At 35.6% G+C, this 19610-nt stretch overlaps 1 protein-coding gene across 6 annotated transcripts in view; it reads right to left on the bottom strand.

Moving 5' to 3' along the window:
• The window catches only part of RICTOR (RPTOR independent companion of MTOR complex 2), a 136145-nt gene that overhangs the window by 30665 nt on the left and 85870 nt on the right, over positions 1–19610 (bottom strand). For 5 of the 6 annotated variants that reach the window (XM_034960143.2, XM_034960145.2, XM_034960144.2 and 2 more), the window contains 4 exons: positions 13316–13485; positions 10039–10106; positions 6994–7061; positions 3327–3409 (listed from right to left, as the gene is read on the bottom strand). In XM_034960143.2, coding sequence (XP_034816034.2) covers positions 3327–3409; positions 6994–7061; positions 10039–10106; positions 13316–13485 — 389 coding nt within the window. Of the gene's footprint in view, positions 1–3326; positions 3410–6993; positions 7062–10038; positions 10107–13315; positions 13486–19610 lie in introns of those variants that run through there. The other variant, XM_034960148.3, reaches the window with a different exon arrangement.

Genomic DNA, 19610 nt, shown 5'->3' with positions numbered 1-19610 from the left:
TTTTGAGACTAGGAACATAGTGAAACCCCATCTCTACAAAAAATTTAAAAATTAACTGGGTGTGGTGGCACGTTCCTGTAGTCCTAGCTACTTGGGAGGCTGGGGCAAGAGGATCACTTGAGTCGAGGAGTTCGAGGATGCAGTGAGCTATGATCATTCCACTGCACTCTAGCCTGGGTGACAGCAAGACCCTGCCTCTTAAAAAAAAAAAAAAAAAAAAAAAAAAAGTTAACTGTAAAACAGCCTCAGGTAGATATTCCATAACAAGACATGGTTATCACATGAGAGCTTCATTCATGTATACTGCCCCTGGAGACATTCCAGACATACAAGGTATGGAGGTGGAAGACAGTGATACTGATGATCCTAACCCTGTATAGGCCTAGGCTAGTGTGTGTCTGGGGGGGGGAGGAGTTTTTTTTTTTTTTTTTTTGAGGCAGTCTCGCTCATCTCCCAGGCTGGAGGGCAGTGGCACAATCTCAGCTCACTGCAACCTCCACCTCCCGGGTTCAAGCAATTCTCCTGCCGCAGCCTCCTGAGTAGCTGAGATTATAGGCACCTGCCACCATGCCCGGCTAATTTTTGTATTTTCAGTAGCGATGGGGGGTTTCACCATGTTGGCCAGGCTGGTCTCGAACTCCTGACCTCGGGTGATCTGCCCGCCTTGGCCTCCCAAAGTGCTGGGATTACAGGTGTGAGCCACCGCACCTGGCCTGTGTTTTTGTTTTTAACAAAAAAGTTTAAAAAGTAAAAAAATTTAAAAACAGAAAAATCTTATAGAATAAGGATATAAAACCAAAAAAATTTTGAACACCTATACAATGTGTTTGTGTTTCAAGCTAAATATTATTGCAAAAGAGTCAAAAGTTTAAAAAAATTTGAAAGTTATAAAGTAAAAAGGTTACAGTAAGCTAATTATTTTTGAAGAAAAGAATTTTAATAAATTAAATGTAGCCTAAGTGTACAAGTCTGTAAAGTCTACAGTAGTGTACAGTCATGTCCTAGGTCTTAACATTCACTCACTTCTCACACATTGACTCATCCAGAGCTACTATTAGTCCCATAAGCTCCATGCACCATAAGTACCCTATATAGGTGCTGTATTTTTAATTTTTTTTTTTTTTTTTTTTTTTTTGAGATGGAGTCTCGCTCTGTGGCCCAGGCTGAAGTGCAGTGGCGCGATCTCGGCTCACTGCAAGCTCCGCCTCCCAGGTTCACACCATTCTCCTGCTTCAGCCTCCTGAGTAGCTGGGACTACAGGTGCCTGCCACCATGCCCGGCTGTTTTTTCTATTTTTAGTAGAGACAGGTTTCACCGTGTTAGCCAGGATGGTCTCGATCTCCTGATCTCATGATCCGCCCGCCTCGGCCTCCCAAAATGCTGCGATTACAGGTGTGAGCCACCGTGCCCGGCCAGTATTTTTAATCTTTTATACTGTATTTTTATTGTACCTTTTCTATGTTTAGATGTTTAGATACACGAATTCCATTGTGTTACAATTGCCTACAGTACTCAGTACAGTAACATGCTATACAGGTTTGTAGCTTAGAAGCAATAGGCTATACCACATAACCTAGGTATGTAGTAGGCTGTACCATCTAGGTCTGTGTAAGTACTCTGGGATGTTCACAGGATGAAATCATCTAACAGTGAGTTTCTTAGAACACATTCCTATCATTAACCAATGCATGATTATACCATATTTTGAAACTGTATAAGGCCTATATTAGAGAAGGGATAACTAAATGCTTACTACTACATACATCACTTAATCTAGTCATTAAATTTTTCATTAACCTAATTGTGCAAAAAAGCAATTGTCCCAAGGTCATGGAGCTAACAAAAAAGTAAATAAAACCAGAGGTTAAACTCCAGTTGGTCAGACTCTCCAAAGACCATGTTCTTTTTCCACCTATTATAGTAAGAAGTGAATTATCTCAACAGTTTGTTACCTGCTTACAGATCTTTCCATTTATAATCATATCCTTCCATTTCCATTATCTAAACACTTTTTATTTCACATTTAAACAAGGCACACCTGGCTAATATTTTCTAATAATATTTTTCACCTCCAGGTTTGGTTCATATAAGGAAGGGCAAAAGAAAGAAACAAAATTAAAACAAATAAAAACATTTAAGGAGAAAGGAAAAAAATCACTTTAAGAATTCTCTTTTCCTTCAAATTCAATTTAACTGTATAATACAAATTCTTACAAATAATTTAGAAATATACCTAATAAATATAGAAATATTAACAATTCCATTTTAATCAAAACCACCATCGTTAAAATAAAATCTCACCACATATTACAAAACATAAGTTAGAAGGCATAAATACATTTACCTTTTGTTAAACGTAGTCTGTAGTGCTTGAACCTTTTATAGTGAGAATGCCCTTGTGTGTTGTTTATATTGTTTTAATGAATAAAGCATAATAAAGTTCATATTTTCAACTCAACTTTTTTCTGTTTTTTTGAGATGGAGTTTCGCTCTTGTTGCCCAGGCTGGAGTGCAATGGTGCGATCTTGGCTCACTACAACCTCCACCTCCCAGGTTTAAGTGATTCTCCTGCCTCAGCATCCTGAGTACTTGGGATTACAGGTGCCCACCACCTAAGTAGCTGGAATTACAGGTGCCTGGCTAATTTTTTGTATTTTTAGTAGAGACGGGGTTTCACCATATTGAGGAGGCTGGTCTTGAACTCCTGACCTCAGGTGATCCACCTGCCTTGGCCTCCCAAAGTGCTGGGATTACAGGCGTGAGCCACCATGTCCGGCCTCAACTCAATTTTTAATACAGCCATTATTCCTAACAACAGCAATTTTTTTTTTTTTGAGATGGAGTCTCGCTTTGTCATCCAGGCTGGAGTGCAATGGTGCTATCTCAGCTCACTGCAACCTCCGCCTCCTGGGTTCAAGCGATTCTCCTGCCTCAGACTCCTGAGTAGCTGGGATTACAGGCGTGTGCCACCATGCCCAGCTAATTTTTGTATTTTTTTTTTTTTTTTTTTTTAGTAGAGATGGGGTTTCACCATGTTGGTCAGGCTGGTCTTGAACTCCTGACCTCGTGATCCACCCACTTCGGCCTCCCAAAGTGCTGGGATTACAGGCATGAGCCACCATGCCCAGCCAACAGCAATATTTTAAATGATTCCTATTATATTTAGGGTTTAACTAAGTAGTAAATATTTACTTGTGTATTTTTAAAATATGATCTAGATTAACAACTAATGAGGAAAACGCATCACCTGAAATAATTTTTTTTTAATAATTCATTCCCACTGTTAAAGGTCCAGGAATGAAACAATCCTAATAACTTTTACCTACCCTTATTTCCATATTTGGTATGCAAAGTACTCCTATTAGAGACTGGATCCCAGAATTTCCAGGTTTACATAAATTAATAATACCTAAAGAGGACAGAAAGAAAAAAAAATCACTGACATGAATTTCAAAAAAATTTCTATAGCAATGTATAATATAAAATTTGTCATATTTTTCTAGGCAAAATTATATGATTATGATACTATTTGGTCATCATAAGAACTATTATATAACTGAAATATATTTGAAGCATACTCCGTATTTCTCTATTGATTAGAGATTACCAATAATTTCGTCATTTAAATTCCATCTTCAGTATCTGTTTAATATCCAGAAAGTTCATGAGTCTGACTGCCTGACGAACTCTTCTCTGGGAGTAAGAACACGGGAGAAAATCAGACAATGGTCTGTCTCCCCTCTTTTATACTCCTCACTTTAAAGTGAAAAACTCTACTTGGCATTTATTAAAGTTCAATTCTAAAATGTACTGAATGCACATGAGTATAAGCAATAGACTTCAAATAAATTATATGATTCAAAATTTTTAAGTTACAGAACTAAGTTGAACAATTTTAAACATATTAAAATCATGTCACAAAAGATGTATGAATAGCCAATAAACACACACAAAATGCTCAATATCATTAGTCATCAGGGAGATGCAAACTATATTAATAACAAGAAATCAAAATATACCTACTAGAATGGCTAAAATTAAAGACTCACAACACCAAATACTGACAAGGATGCAGAACAACTGGGAGTCACATATGCTGATGATGGGAGTATAAAATAGTGTAAGTATTTTGGGAAAAAGTCTGGCAGTTTCTAATGGACACAAACATACATCCAATCTCAGACCCAGCAATTCCATTTAGGTATTTACGCAAGAGAAATGAAAACTCATGTCCACAAAAAAAGCTTGTATGGAATTGCTCAAAGAAGCTTTATCTTTGATAAAGGAGCTTTGAATAGTCAAATCTAGTAACAGAAGGGCAAAAAAAAAAAAAAAAAAAAAACCAACAAAAACTGAAATGTTCATTGCATGAAATATTACTTAGCAAAAAAGAACATATTACTGATATATACAATAACATAAATGAGTATCAAAATCATTCTGTCAAGTGAAAGAAGCCTTACAAAAAAAAGCCTTATCAGTATGATTCCACTAATATTAAGTTTCAGAATAGGCAAAACTAAGCCACAAAAATAATGGTGGTTCCTTCTTAGGAGTACGGAGTCAAAAACTGACTAGGAAAGAGTATAAGAGAACTTTCTGGGGCAATGATAATGTTCTATATATTGAAAAGGGTTTGAATTACAAAGGTGTAAGCATTTGTCAAAATGCATCAAACAGTAGACTAATGATGTGTGCATTTCACTGTATGTAAATTTTACCTCAAATCTCTCCCCCCGACAACAAATCAGGACCATAAACAGACATCTAATTCTAGTTAATAATGTGCATGCTGCAGTGTTCAGGAGTGAAGAGGACTATGTCTGCAACTTCCTTTAAGATATATTAGAATAACATAGATGGACTGATGAACGCCCAGTGGGATGGACAGATATATAATACAGCAAATACAGTAAAATCTAGGTGGAAGTATATAGGTGTTCACTGTATAGTTTTTTCAATTTTTCTGTACGTTTCACATTTTTTATGACATGTTAGGGAAAACATTCTTTAAAATGTCTTATAGGACTCCAAAGTTCCCTGTACTTCCAGCTAAGCGTACAGATATTTATGAACAGTCTCTATGTTCTCTTTAGATTCAGGATCAAAATTCAAATCGAAACATACTAGGTAAGCTTATTTGCTTAAAGTATCAAAATACTATTTCGCAAATTTTGATGTCTGAGAGTAGTTTGAGAAATTACAGATAAGACATAGTCTCAAAAAGATCATACTCTGTGCTAATACGGAAAACAGGCTGTTGCATCTCATTAAAAAATGTGTTCTACAAGGTCATTTTTCAATCAGTTATTTGGAACTGGAAATACATCACAGAAATAATGTTACAAGTACACAAAAGTTTATTTAACTTATAAACAGTACTACAGAATATAAATATTATTTAGGAAGTTATTTCCATGAGACAAATGCTTTCAAGGTTTTAACTTGTAATGCTGATATTTCTCTTCTTACTTCAATAGAAAGGTAGAAGACTCCCACCCCTCTAAAGTTTCTTTCTTTTTTTTTGAGACAGAGTCTCGCTCTGTCGCCCAGGCTGGAGTGTAGTGGTGCGATCTTGGCTCACTGCAACCTCCGCCTCCTGGGTTCAAGCAATTCTCCTGCTGCAGCCTCCCGAGTAGCTGGGATTACAGGTGCCCGCCACCACACCTGGCTAATTTTTGTATTTTTAGTAGAGACAGGGTTTCACCATGTTGGCCAGGCTGGTCTCGAACCCCTGACCTCAGGTGATCCACCCACCTTAGCATGAGCGACTGCACCCAGCCCCACCCTTCTAAGTTTCTAATGATGAATCATTATAAAAGGGCTCCAGGGGAAATTGAAACACAGTAAAAAAAATGTTTAAGAGCAACAAGGAAAGACTGGCAGAAACAGACATCATTACAGGAAGCGTAGAGTCTGGACGTAGGAAGAATAAGGAGATAGTAGCTAGGATGCAGGATAGAATTAATTTTTTTGGTAAGATACAAACAGCTCTAATGACAAGGAACATGAGGAGTGGTAAAGGAAGATGACTGTAACTACAGAAAACAAAGTACTGGGGAGCTGATGAAGTATTTAAAAAAAGTATGTATGACTGTTGAGTCATCATAGAATCCTATGGTTGTCCATCAGCGTAAGGAAAATAGGTATTTATGAGGTATAGCAAGGCAGAGTTTTTACCAAGCTGCTAAGAGATCAGAGAAAATCCCTGGAAACATACTGGTTAGGGGCCAAGTGGCCTTTCCATACAAATGGCTGGAGTAAACATTTGTATGGAAAAGGTATTTTTAAGTTAGGGTTACCTAGGTACACAGAAATGTTTAGGTGAATTTCCTTTTTTTGCTTATTGCTACTTCTTTTCCATGCTACCCCTTCACAATAATACTAAATCAAGAAGGAAGAAGATAATCATTAATACATTGGGTACAAAAGTAATTGCGGTTTTTGCCATTACTCTCAATTACTCTTAATGGCAAAAACCCAATGTTATTAACAACACATTTAATGGTGGTATTATTTTAAAAACAATACTTACTTTTTATTCCATGGAAAGATAAAACATGCACAATCCCTATTCTCAAGAAATTTGGAACTATTAATGGCCTATCTTGCTTATTTTATATTTATGACACTACACTGTACTTGAAGTAACAAACTTTAGTTACATACACAGCTAACACTCAAGTTTTGTAGGTTTTTTTGGTAAAGATCATGCTTAAATTTTTTTAATTGCCCAGGTAATCATTAGCACAGTGACTGGCAAATAATAAATATGTGTATACTGATCATAATATTAGCTAATTCCTATTGACTATTACAAATTTCCTTCACCATATTTTAATAATTTTGTACGAATTCCTTTGGTTCTAATAATAATATACAAAGTAAGACTAGATTAGCATCTGAATTAGGTGCTACAATAATAATTTAACATTTGAAAAAGCAGTCTAGTTTTTCTTCTTGGATGTTATAAAGCAATGTAGAGTAACCTACCTGCCCATGATCGGAATGTTGCTATGATTCCCATTTTACTGGCTAGAAATCGTGCTTCTCTGTCTTCTCTGTTGGGGGTGGGTAGGCAGCGGGGAGAATCAATGAAATAAAATGTTAAAATGAGTTTTTTCCTGCTACTAAATCACAATAAGAGCTATCACTAATGTTTAAACATTTGCACATAAAATTAAAACAAGACAAAGATCAGATCTACACTAAAGCAAATTAGCCAATTATAAACTGACTTCGAACTTAAATTCACAACATCGTTTAAGTCATAAATTCTGCTTTTCTACTCAGTTCTATATTCCTGCTCTCTCTGAAAACTATTCTTAGACAAGATTTAATTATGCATTAAGTCTGCTTAATAAGCATCTGTGGTACTAGGCTGCCCCTTAGCAAAGAAAATTATCACAAAAACCTCTTAATTTTAATCACACACACTCTTTACTTCACAATCTTTGCTCTAAACTTATTTGAACGTTTCCAACAAGCAAGTTCAACAACCTATATAGTCACTGAAATGTTATGAAATAACTACATATTAACATCACCAGCTACTTTCTTCCTTGACAATTATGTACCCAACTGTTTCCATTATTCCCTCCTCTACAATAGTTATGACAATTAAGCAATTGAATTTTTTATATCTATTAAACATTTTTCATGGTTGGCTTATGGCCAGTTTCAATACTTAATAGCAATTTTGTGTCTCTTTATGTCACTCCAACCACCATGTCTACCCTGTCGATTGTCCCTTTTTTCCTGTGCCACCTTTTTTTTTAATCTTTCCTACTTAAATTCTTAATGGTTGTGAGCATACAAAAAATCACAGAACTGGGAAAAACAGCAACAAAAAGTAGAAGGAATAAACAGCAATGACAGAAAGTCAAATTAGATATTAGTGAGCAATTAGTCTACAAAAGTGGATTGAAAAGCTCAAAGAAAAAGACTAAGCTATGCAGCACCAGCTAAAATGAGAAAATAACAGAAATGAAAATGGGGGCGGGGGTGGCTTGGAAGAAGGGAGAATCAGACACCTGTGTGATTAAGCTTTCAGTGCTTTCTCTTAAAAAAGTTGGTGACATACACTGACTGTTTGGTAATCCATCTCTAACCTATTAAACTTGTAATATTTTAAAAATCAGTCATTTCCCTGTTCCCTGGTCATAATATACCCTTATTTACAGGCCTGATATCTACCTGCTTATACTCCAGAAACTTAGAAGAAAGTACAGAACCAAACAGGAAAGGAAGGATTCTGATGGAATAGCCCCACCCTCCCAATTCTAAGAAATATCTAGGTTCACCTGTTGTCCATCATCATATGCAGAATTCTATATATGGCCCTATCCCAAGATTCCATGACCTGATCTCTGGGTCCTCTGAACATGGTGAGGTATCAGCGCTATGACTGTGACTATGTTTATGTAATATTGTCTAGCAGAGCATAAGAAAGGGTATACAGCATATAGCAGGCTTGATCTAATTAGAGAGCTTTCTCTAGCTGGTAGCCAAAGAAAAAGTCAGAGAGGCTGAAAGCAGTAGAAAGATTCCAGCATTGTTGCCTTTGCAGAGGGAGAAGATCACGTGCTGAGGAATGTGGGAGGCCTCTAGAAGGTGAAAGTAGGCCCCAGCTGACAGCCAGTAAAGAAAAAGGCATAGCAGTTGTACAGTAGAAAGAAACTAAATTTTCTCAACAATCTGAATGACCTTGGAAGTGGATTCTTCACCAGAGCCTCCAGGCAAGACCTGAGCCAGACTTCTGATCTATCAAACTGTGATCTAATAAACTGGTATTGTTTTAAGCCATCATGCTTATTGTTATTTGGTGTGCAGCAACAGAAAACTCATATACTCTCCGCAATAAGAGAATGTCTATATTTCAAAAGAAGCCAAGAAAGGGCCTTACAAATTCCAATTCATAACTAAAGTTTGCAGGAATAAGTTTGAGAAGTCTTAGAGGACATCTACTTTGACCTCTTAGCTCAAAGTAGATCATGGTATGTTAGGGTGAGAATGAGTTCACAATGATGGATGTGACTGAAGGTATGAAACCACTTTTTTTTTTTTTTTTGAGACAGAGTGTCGCTCTGTCACCCAGGATAGTGCAGTGGCGTGATCTCAGCTCAATGCAAACTCCGCCTCCCAGGTTCAAGCAATTCTCCTGCCTCAGCCTCTGGAGTAGCTGGGAATACCCATGCCCAGCTAATTTTTTTTTGTATTTTTAGTAGAGACGGGGTTTCACCAGATTGGTCAGGCTGGTCTCAAACTCCTGACCTCAGGCGGTCCACCCGCCTCGGCCTCCCAAAGTGCTAGGATTACAGAAATCACTATTTTTAACTCAGGGGAAAAATGAAAAACAATAAAAACATTTCCCTGGCAATGTATACTATGTATCGCAGTAAGTTTATGTCTACATTAAACTCATTGCAGTGCAATAAAGTCTACCAGAAAAACACTAGATAGCGTATTTAATGGAATTGTGTCATTTGCAAAATCTTTACAGAGTGCTTTATTTGATCCCTAAATTATGTTAAAGTTATCTCCAAATACCTAGTGAACATGTGCCTTTCTCTCCAAAAACACCCTGAAAATTATACTGTCTCATTTCTAGATAATAATATTTACTCTATTCTCATTTATTTCTGTATTAAACTTATTCTCAGAATTCTACATATTATATCATTCTGCTGACTCAGTAAGTTAAGGTCACTCTTCATTCTACTATCTACTGTTATTTCATTCTTTTAGTTTTTAAAATGTAATTATGCTAAAATATATACAATACAAAAACAATGACCTTGGTTTCTGTCACAGTCTACCATATATTTTTGGAAATAAGAAATTAATCTTTAAATTTCTCAAAGCTTTAAATTTTTTAAACCACAGTAAATTATGAGAGAAATGCAACATAATTCTATAAAATAGAAACTTTATTTAAACTTACATTTCTCTGGCTGTACATGGAATCACGCAAACCTAAAAGCTTTAGTATTAACATATACATTATCTTAAAAATTATTAGGAACCAATGTTACTTACTTGAGCTGTCCTTCAGCTGTATCTGGACTATGTCTGTAGTGAAAATCAGTATAGGGTGCTAAAATTCTCTATTTAAAAAAAAAAGGAAGAAAAGAGTCTTTATTTTAAAATGCATCCTTCCTGCATTTTATGGAATGTAACATTCCATTTCTCTCTATCTTTAATGGGTTTACTGCTTGGGGGACTTATTTCTTCTAACTCATCATCAGGGAATATGTTTGGTGATTTTTTTTAATGTACAAATTGAAGTTCTGAACTTTTAAATTGAGGTTTAACATGTATCTAAAACAGTGATTTTCTCAAACTAAGCACACTCATGTAACTAGCACAAGATAAAACATTATAGGCATCCTCAAAGCTCTATTATACCTTTGTAGTCACAATCAGTATCTATCCCAAGATAACCGTCTTGACTTCTGACACTATGATTAGTTTTGCCTGTGTTTGAAAATTTAAATAGTTCTATTAATGAACTGCACGTTCCTTTTGTTGCTGGTATAAAGAAAATCCAAGTTATTTTTGTGTGGTGTTGTTTGTATTCAGCAACCTTGCTAAAATAACTCATTACTTCAGAACTTAAGAGACAGGATCTTACTCTACTGTGCAGACTAAGGTGTAGTGAGTGGTGTGATCATAGCTTACTGCAACCTTGAACTCCTAGGCTCAAGCAACCCTCCCACCTTAGCCTCCAGAGTAGCTGGGATTACCGGCTACTTTAGAACTACTATATTTTATTAACAACCTTCCCATCTTGTCTATGACATTACTGTGGACATGAATTTTAGTTCTAAATATAATTTAAAATATAAGAGATTACTACTTTTAACAGTCATGATTCTTTTAAATCTATCATATATTTACTTTTACTGGTGCTCTTCATTCCTTCCTGCATTTCTTTGTCTTAGGTCATTTTCCTTTTAACTGAGGATTCCCTTTAGTCTTTATGTCTCCTTTTAACAACAAATCACATTTATTAATTTATACAGTTTCAATGACTTAAAAGTCTAGGAGAGGCTTGGCTACATGGTTATGGCTCAAAGTCTCATAAGATTTCAGTCCAAGCACTAGCCAAGCCTGTAGTCATCTGAAGGTCTGACTGGAGCTAGAGGATCTGCGTCAAGAAGTGTCATTCACAAGGTGCTGATTATTGGCAAGAGGGCTCAGTTCCTCCCTATGTACTATCTCGTCTGTTTTCTGAGCTTTACAACATGAAGCTTTATCAGTTTTGGAAACAAAGTTTTGGCCACTTTCTCTTTGGATCTTTGCTTCTGCCAATTTTTTCTCCCCAAAGACTGCAATTACGTTTTATCCCTTTTGTGCTGTTCAATTTCTTTCTTTTTTCTCTGTGCTTTACTGTGTGTATTAACATTATTTTTGTTTTACCCTTGGATATTTTTATTGACTTCTCTTTCAGTTTACTAAGAACATCTTCCTGTTCAAACTGAATTTTAATTTCATTGTGCTCTGAATTCCAGATATCGTATTTTCAGTACTAGAATTTCCATTTGATTTTTTTCACATATCCAATTATATGGTAAAATTCTTCATTATTTCATCTATTTTATTTCTCTTCTTGAACAAATTAATCGGGGTTGTTTAATGTCTTTTTCCTCTATCTGAATTACCTGCAAGCATGTTTCTATGGATTGTTTTTTTTCTTTTGGGTTTTCAGTCATACAGTCATGTCTTTTTACGTGACTAATTTCCGACTGAATGTCAGGCATTGTGCACTTTATAAAAGACTCCAGGTGATGTTATCTCCCACTAGAGATGGCTTATTCTTTCCTCTGCTAGACAGGTAGATTAAGGGGACTGATCACCTTATTCTAACGTCCAACTAAGTTAAATTGAGGCTACAATGCAATTTTGATAAGACTAAGTAGACCTCTGGTTTTCCTGTGTTTGAGGTTTGTTTCATTTATATAAAGGCTTTGCTAATCCACTGTGTGATATATAGGAATAAAAACTCAGCTGGCTGGGCATAGTGGCTCATACCTGTAAGCCCAGCAGTTTGGGAGGCTGAAGTGGGTGGACTGCATGAGCTCCAGGAGTTCAAGACCAGCCTGAGCAACATGGCAAAGCCCCGTTTCTACAAAAAATACAAAAATTAGCCAGGTGTGGTGGCATGTAACTATAGTCCCAGCTACTCAGGAGGTTGACATGGAAGGATCACTTGAGTCCGGGAGGTCCAGGCTGCAGTGAGATGTGATTGCGCCACTACACTTAAGCCTGGGCAACAAAGTGAGACCCCATCTCAAAACAAAACAAAAAGCAAAACACAGAGCCTATACATATTATCTTTTATTCATCTCTCCAATTTTAAAATTACAGTTTTCTTACTTGATAAGAAAAAAAATTAAAGCTAAACATATTATAAAATATCAACAGTGCCAGTTTATTCCCACAGGATTCCAATAAATAATATACTTGAAATCACTTATTAGGACTATTATACTAACATTGTTAGTTAATAATATAGGCTAATGTCAATTTTATAATGTGAAGCATTTTTTTAAAAAGTCCTGATAAAAACAGAACACTTAAGTTTCAAAAAATGATTTGGAAAAACAAATTAGGGGACAATCAATCTTTTATATCACACATGATTTCATACCTAAATACAAACAAATCCTTGATTTAAACTGACTCCAAATACTATATTCAAAGGACAACAATGCAATACATGCACAGGAAGAAACTATAATACAGTGCATAATTCTGTTCCAACCTCCACGACATACTTTCTTATAAGGTATACAGTAGCCCTATTACTTTTGACTAACTGTAATAAACCTTACTTGAATCAGTAAAAAATTTAAGAGGTATTTACAAAATATACATACATGCTTTCTTTCAAGTAGATATAATTAGTTGCTAACAAAGTGCTTCCAACTTCAGATAATTTTAGGTTTCATAAATATTGTATAATTAGCAGGAGCTATTCACACACAATGTACTAAAGGCCTTAAAAACAAATGGTAATCTTAAATAGGTAAATTTGTTACGTAACTTTATTTGTACTCTAATTTGGTTCATAAACTTTTCATAGATAATACAAAAATAAAATTTACACATTGATGAAATATTCTTAAGAGTAATGTTTTCAATTCAGTCCAAACTGAATGATCTGTAAAACAGAGCTGGGAATAAATCAGTGTCGGCTAATTTAGGCTTGATAATTAATGTGGTGCTGCATCTATAGAATTTAGTATTTCAAAGTAAAAGTATACATTTATAATAATATTTTAAAACTAGAAAAGAATATTAAAGTTCCTACCTCTAATTCTACATCAGCTCGCACATACTGTCGAGTCTTTGGATGATTAAGAAGGTGCAAAATTGTAGTAATTAGGGCCTCATTTATTCGACTTAATTGGCAATCGATCACATTTTTCAAGATGGTGTTTAGTCCACCTCGAAGGGCCACCACCTCTGGATTCTGAAGTGCTAAAAGAGAAAAACTTAACATATTATATTTGGGGTAATTATTAAAAGTAATAAAAAAATCTAGGCTTTAAAACTTAATTGCCTTTCTGACTTGAAAAACTTTCTAATACCAACATTTATAAGAACAGGTAGATAAAAGGACAAGTGGAAAATGTAAGAGTCACTGAATATACTTCCCCACAACCTGATATTTAAAATATCTTTGGATTGTCTTTTCATACCCTTTGTCCATATAATAACGGAATGGCTTTTTTTCCTATCAATTGCAGGGAGTTCTTTATAAAGTAGGGATATTAGCCATTTATCTGTCTCAAATCTTTCATTTGTGATTTAACTTCAGATTTTGATTAAAATGGTGTATTTCATTTCTATTTTTATTAAACACACACAGAGAACACACAGTTTAATAATTTTAAGCTCAGAAATTTCTTGCTCCAAAGATCAGGCATTTCTTTGCATATGTGCATGTGTACGTATGTGTTTTAAAAGAGTTCATGAATTAGTTACACTTCGGTTTTCAATCTGTTAGGAAGCTGAGTTTTGTTAAGATGATAAACTCAATTTTCCCCCTCCCAAATGTTGAATCAATTATCCTGGGATGCTTCCCAAACTAGTTTTTGTACTTTATGATACATTAAAGTTTTCTGTTTATCAGGGTCAGCAACTCTTGATTCTCTTTCATTTTTCTCTCCCTTAACAACCTAGGTTAACAGTTTAAAATTATACATACATACACACATATATATACATATATATATACACACATATACATATATATAAACAGTTAACAGTTTATACATACATATACATATAAATATATTCTCTTTCAAAAATGTTTATTTTTACTCTTTTTCAAAAATGTTTTCATGGTTGGTTCTTTACTGTTTATTCTTCCAGAAAATTTTAGAATCAAGTTTATTTTCTTCTATTTTCTAAAATGAGGCATAATTACATTTAGTAAAATCACAGATCTTAATGGTATAGTTCAATAAACTATGAACAATGTCCCACTCAACATACAGAACTCTCAGTATCCTAGAAAGATCTCTCACATTACTTTCCAATGAGTCCTCCTCCACTGCACAGGCAGCCACTGTTCTCATTTCTACCCTTATAGATTAGTTGTGTCTTCTTAAGAACCAATTTGACAAATTCAAAAGTACTTCCCAAACACACACAAGTCATACACAGTTCTTATAAAATTTGTCTTATATATTTTCTTTTCTACTTTAAAATAGTATTGCTTTTTCTAATTACTGATTATTGTTGAAACACAAAAATCTGTCAAATCTGTGTTTTCACATAGTCCTACTACCTAAAATTAAGTTGGTTTTCACTTCAGAGTTTTTCTATATATAAGATACCATCTACAAAGTAACACTGTCTCCTTTCCAATATATAAACATATTTTATTTTGGCTAATAACCTGGCTAAAAGTTTTAAAATAATGCTAATTAATAGTTACAAGGATGTGGTATCTGTAGAAATTCACCATTAAGAATAGCATTGATTGTTGATTTGAGATAAATATTCTTGAATGTTAACAAAGGAGCCTTCTAATTATCTATGTATCTAGGTATATGTGCATCTGTGTACATGTACATAAAATGCTAGTTACATAATAAGAAATTTGTAGGTTTGGCCAGGCACAGTGGCTCAGACCTGTAATCCCAGCACTTTGGGAGGCTGAGGCGGGTGGATCACGAGGTCAAGAGATCGAGACATCCTGGCCAACATGGTAAAACCCCATCTCTACTGAAAATACAAAAAAAAATTAGCTGGGTGTGGTGGCGCGTGCCTGTAGTCCCAACTACTCGGGAGGCTGAGGCAGAATTGCCTGAACCCAGGAGGCGGAGGTTGCAGTGAGCCTGAGATTGTGCCACTACACTCCAGCCTGGTGGCAGAGTGAGACTCCATCTCAAAAACAAAAACAAAACAAAACAAAACAAAACAAAACACAAGAAAGAAATTTGTATCTTTTTAATGCTCTAAATCAGATAACACTACGTAAGAATTACCTGTTGTTTTTTTAAAACAAAAGTACCTGGATGAGTTTTTTTGGAGCAATTATTTTATCAATGTTTTCAAATACTTCTATAGCTTTTGAACTATTTGTATTTTACAATTTGTGAGTGACTGGAAATTAAAATTTATCCTGAAAATCCATTCATATTATTAAGTTTCCGAATACACATAAAAACTATTCTCTTCATTTATTTATCTTTTGTATTTCAAATTTTTGAGTTTTCCAAACATTTGTGGATTTTAGTTTCTTCTTCCAATTAACAATTTAGATTACATAATCTATCTTGTTCAATAATTAAGACTTTTACTTTTACTGGTTTTTCTCCATCTGCTTAACATGAAATGGATTTTTTTTTTCTTCTTTTGGTATTTCTTGAGTTATACTGGTTCACTCACTTATTTTTTGCTTAATTATAATGAGCTTTCTAATGAAAAATTATCCTTGAGTATAGCTTTCTAGGCATCCAGGCAGTCCTACAGATTGGTGCACAGTCAAGTTTTACTATATATTTTTAAAATTTCCCTAATCACAGTTCTGACTCTGTCTTTAAATCAACAAGTATTGTGGTCTTTTAAAAAAATCCTCAATGGTAGGTTTTGGTTCTCTTTTTTTTTTAGCTTAAACTTTTGTTATCATTTATCACCTCAAGAAGGAATGTAACCAACACCATTCCTACTTCAGGTGGCAAAAAAAACATCTTTTCTTGTGACTTAAAATTATATTTCTTTGATAATAAGTGAGGTTGAACTTTTAAAATATGTTGTTGGTGGTGGTGGTGGTGGTGTTTTGATACAGACTCTCGCTCTATCACCCCAGCTGGAGTGCAGTGGTGAGATCTCGGCTCACTGCAACCTCCGCCTCCCGGGTTCAAGCGATTCTCCTGCCTCAGCCTCCCAAGTAGCTGGGACTATACGCGTACCTTTTTTTTGTTTGTTTTTTAGTAGAGACGGGGTTTCTCCATGTTGGTTGGCCAGGATGGTCTCGATCTCTTGACCTCGTGATCCACCCGCCTCGGCCTCCCAAAGTGCTGGGCGTGAGCCACCATGCCCAGCCTAAAATATGTTGCTTAGCCATGCATTTCTTTGAGAATTACAGCCATCACTCTGGATCCACAGGGAAATGGTTCTAGGACCCCCGATGATACCAAAATTCTCAGATGCTCAAGTCCTTTATATAAAATGGCATAGTATTTACATATAACCTATGCACATCCTCTCATATACTTTAAATCACCTCTAGATTACTTACAATACCCTACAATGTAAACCCTATGTAAATGGTTATACTGTATTTTAAAATGTTTTTTTTCTCTAAATGTTTTAGAACTGCAGATGGTTCAATCCACAGATGTGGAAGCTGTGGATATGAAAGGCCAACTGTATTTGTTTTCCTATTGGTTTGTATATAAATAAATTACTTATTTTACTTGTTACATTTACTTTTTTATTGGATTGTTCTGGCACTGCTTGTTTTTGTGACTCCTTATAGTAATATCTATAGCTGCCAAAATCCCTGTGTGATTTCTTTTGATAACTCAAAACTCCTTTTCCTTCCAATGATCAGATAAATATTCATCCATGTTCCCCACTGGCCCCAGTTTTTTCCCTGTTTAGCCCTTTCATGCCTTTGCACCTAGAATTCTATTTTTCTTTTTTTTTTTTTTTTTGAGACGGAGTCTCGCACTGTCACCCAGGCTGGAATGCGATCTCGGCTCACTGCAACCTCCGCCTACTGGGTCCAAGCGATTCTCCTGCTTCAGCCTCCCGAGTAGCTGAGATTACAGGTGCATGCCACCATGCCTGGCTAATTTTTGTATTTTTAGTAGAGACAGGGTTTCACCATATTGATCAGGCTAGTCTTGAACTCCTGACCTCAGGTGATCCGCCTGCCCCCGGCCTCCCAAAGTGCTGGGATTACAGATGTGAGCCACCACACCTGGCCTAGAGTTTATTATTTTTAGGCATAATGGATTGTTTACTGTTTTTAACCCACATCAAGAATGATTTGGTTTGGCTCTGTGTCCCCACCCAAATCTCATCTCAAATTGGACCCACATGTCGAGGAAGGGACCTGGTGGGAGGTGACTGAATTATGGGGCGGTTTTCTCCATGCTGTTCTCGTGATAGTGAATCTCATGAAATCTGAAGGTTTAAAAGTGACATTTCCCCTTCGCTCTTTCTCCTGCTGCTATGTAAGACATGCCTCACTTCCATTGCCTTCTGCCACAATTATAAGTTTCCTGAGGCCTCTCAAGTCATGCAGAACTATGAGTCAAATAAACCTTTTTTCTTCATAAATTACCCAGTCTCAAGTAGTTCATAATAGTGTGAAAATGAACTAATACAAACATACAAAATAACTAATGTTAGAGAGCCAGACTTTAGTAGATTCTATAATATTACTGGAATTTGGACAATTCCTATACTAAATTTAATGATGAAGAAAAGTTTAAAATTTATAGAATTTTAATGTCTCATTGAAATTATTTGTTAAATAACAAGTTCTCTACTTCCCTACCAGAAATGTACTACTTTTTCATATTTTTGGAACAATAAAGAATTCATGCATTAAAGGCCTTAAAAATGTTATATATCCAATCACATCATCTGCAAACAGAGACAATTTGATTTCTTCTCTTCCTATTTTAATACCCTTTATTTATTTCTCTTGCCTGATTGTCCTGGCCAGAACTTCTAATACTATGTTGAATAGGAGTGGTGACAGAGGGCATCTTTGTCTTGTGCCGGTTTTCAAAGGGAATGCTTCCAGCTTTTGCTCATTCAGTATGATATTGGCTGTGGATTTGTCATAAACAGCTCTTATTATTTTGAAACACGTTCCATCAATACATAGTTTACTGAGAGTTTTTAGCATGAAGGGGTGTTGAATATTTTACTGAAGGCCTTTTCTGCATCTATTGAGGTAATCATGTGGATTTTGCCATTGGTTCTGTTTATGTGATGGGTTATGTGTACTGATTTGCGTATGCTGAACTAGCCTTGCATCCCAGGGATGTGGCCAACTTGATCATGGTGGATAAGCTTTTTGACGTGCTGCTGGATTTGGTTTGCCAGTATTTTATTGAAGATTTTCACATCGATTTTCATCAGGGATATTAGCCTGAAATTTTCTTTTTTTGTTGTGTCTCTGCCAGGTTTTGGTATCAGGATGGTACTGGCCTCAAAAAATGATTAGGAAGGAGTTCCACTTTTTCTATTGTTTGGAACGGTTTCAGAAGGCGTGGTACCAGCTCCTCTTTGTACCTCTGGTAGAATTCAGCTGTGAATCCATCTGGTCCTGGGCTTTTTTTGGTTGGTAGACTATTAATTACTGCCTCAATTTCAGAACTTGTTATTTTCTATTCTTCTTCTTGGTTTAGTCTTGGGAGGGCGTATGTGTCCAGGAATTTATCCATTTATTCGAGATTTTCTAGTTTATTTGCATAGAGGTGTTTATAGTATTCTCTTGTAACAGTCTGTATTTCTGTGGGATCAGTGGTGATATCCCCTTTATCATTTTTTATTGCACCTATTTGATTCTTCTCTCTTTTCTTCTTTGTTAGTCTGGCTAGTGGTCTATTTTGTTAATCTTTTCAAAAAACCAGCTCCTGGATTCATTCGTTTTTTTGAAGGGTTTTTCGTGTATCTCCTTCAGTTCTCGTTTGATCTCAGTTATTTCTTGTCTTCTGCTAGCTTTTGAACTTGTTTGCTCTTGCTTCTCTAGTTCTTTTAATTGTAATGTTAGGATGTCGACTTTAGATCTTTCCCGCTTTCTCCTGTGAACATTTAGTGCTATAAATTTCCCTCTAAACACTGCTTTAGCTGTGTCCCAGAGATTCTGGTATGCTGTGTTTTTGTTCCCATTGTTTTCAAAGAACTTATTAATTTCTGCTTTAATTTCATTATTTACCCAGTAGTCATTAAGGAGCAGGTTGTTCAGTTTCCATGTAGTTGTGCAGTTTTGAGTGAGTTTCTTAATCCTGAGTCCTAATTTGATTGAACTGTAGCCTGAGAGACTGCCTTGATTTCTGTTCTTTTGCATTTGCTGAGGAGTGTTTTACTTCCAATTATGTGGTCAATTTTACAGTAAGTGTGATGTA

This window comes from Pan paniscus, chromosome 4, assembly GCF_029289425.2.
Source record: "Pan paniscus chromosome 4, NHGRI_mPanPan1-v2.0_pri, whole genome shotgun sequence".
In the NCBI taxonomy this organism is placed as follows: Eukaryota; Metazoa; Chordata; class Mammalia; order Primates; family Hominidae; genus Pan; species Pan paniscus.
Note: the sequence above shows the minus strand (reverse complement) of the source record. Positions and strands in the feature narration are given on the sequence as shown.